Raw genomic sequence first — 1,028 nt, 5'->3', positions numbered from 1 at the left:
AAGCCCAGAGGGAGGCGGGCTGCACCCACGGGGCGGTGGTCTCGGCTGTGACAGGGGCCTTCGGAAGGACGATGGCCCCACGTGCAGCCCCGGGAGAAGGGGGGGCACCACCAGCACGGCCGATGGGCCTGGGTCCAGGGGAGAGGGGGGAGGAGTGGGGAGAGGGGGCGTCTTAAAAAATGACAGGAGTTCACGTGGGCTGGGCATGACAGGGGGACAGAGCTGCACAGCCAAGGCCGCCAGCCTAGCAGCTTAAGCCGACAGAAGCGGACCTCCTCCAGGTCCCCGTGGGGGCCAGGTCTGGGAGCTGCCCCCCGGGGCCCCACTCAGGGTGTCGTGGGCTGGGACCCCGCTTCCGGCCCACCTCCTTTGGGGCTCGGGCCCTCCCGGACTCCCTGGTCGTTGGCGGGGTTCAGACCCTTGTGCGGTGAGGCTGGGCCTGTTCTGTCACTGGCCCCTCCGTGCAGTTCCCAGGACATAGGACGGCCGGCAGGGGAAATCCCTGGTGTCTCTGACCTGCCCGGGAGAGTCGTCCTTGACCAGCTCAAAGCCGCCGGATTAGGGGCCTTAGTCACTGTGCAAATCCTGGTACGATGTCCCTCCCTGGTGACGGTCGGGAGGTGCGGGGGCTCTGCAGCGGGGGCGGGGCCCAAATGAGTGTGTTGACACCGTGTCCCACCGCGGAAGGGCGACGGCCGCGTTAGAGCCGAGGTGGGGGTGGTGCTCCCAGGGCCTCCGGCGGGAGGCTGGACCCTGCGGGCGGAGGGGACACGTGGCCGCAGGGAGGCCGAGCGGATAGCAGAAGCCGCGGCAACTCAGGGTACAGCATCTGCTCGGGAGACGCGCAGACCTTGGTGTCCCGTCCCGGGGGTTTGACAGCGCAGGCCCGCAAGACAGAGGCCAGGCCGGCGCCGCGTCCGGCCCACTCCCCAGAGGCAGCTGTCGCCTGCGCTGCCGCCCGGACGGGCCGCGGCATGGACTCGGCCGGCTGCCCTCGCTGTGCCAAGCGCGTGACCACTGGGCCTGTC

General features: G+C 70.1%; 1 protein-coding gene across 1 annotated transcript in view; it reads right to left on the bottom strand.

The window, feature by feature from the left end:
* Nucleotides 1-700: 700 nt before the first annotated feature.
* LOC105305972 (collagen alpha-1(VI) chain-like) overlaps nucleotides 701-1,028 on the bottom strand; it is a 20,679-nt gene continuing 20,351 nt past the window's right edge. The window contains exon 26 of the mRNA XM_023523757.1: nucleotides 701-1,023. Within this exon, the coding sequence (XP_023379525.1) occupies nucleotides 701-1,023 (323 nt within the window). The remainder of the gene's footprint in view (nucleotides 1,024-1,028) is intronic.

The sequence above is a fragment of the Pteropus vampyrus genome, unplaced genomic scaffold, assembly GCF_000151845.1.
Source record: "Pteropus vampyrus isolate Shadow unplaced genomic scaffold, Pvam_2.0 Scaffold406, whole genome shotgun sequence".
Classification (NCBI taxonomy): domain Eukaryota; kingdom Metazoa; phylum Chordata; class Mammalia; order Chiroptera; family Pteropodidae; genus Pteropus; species Pteropus vampyrus.
The sequence above is the reverse complement of the archived record's forward strand: the minus strand, read 5'-3'. Positions and strand labels throughout refer to the sequence as shown.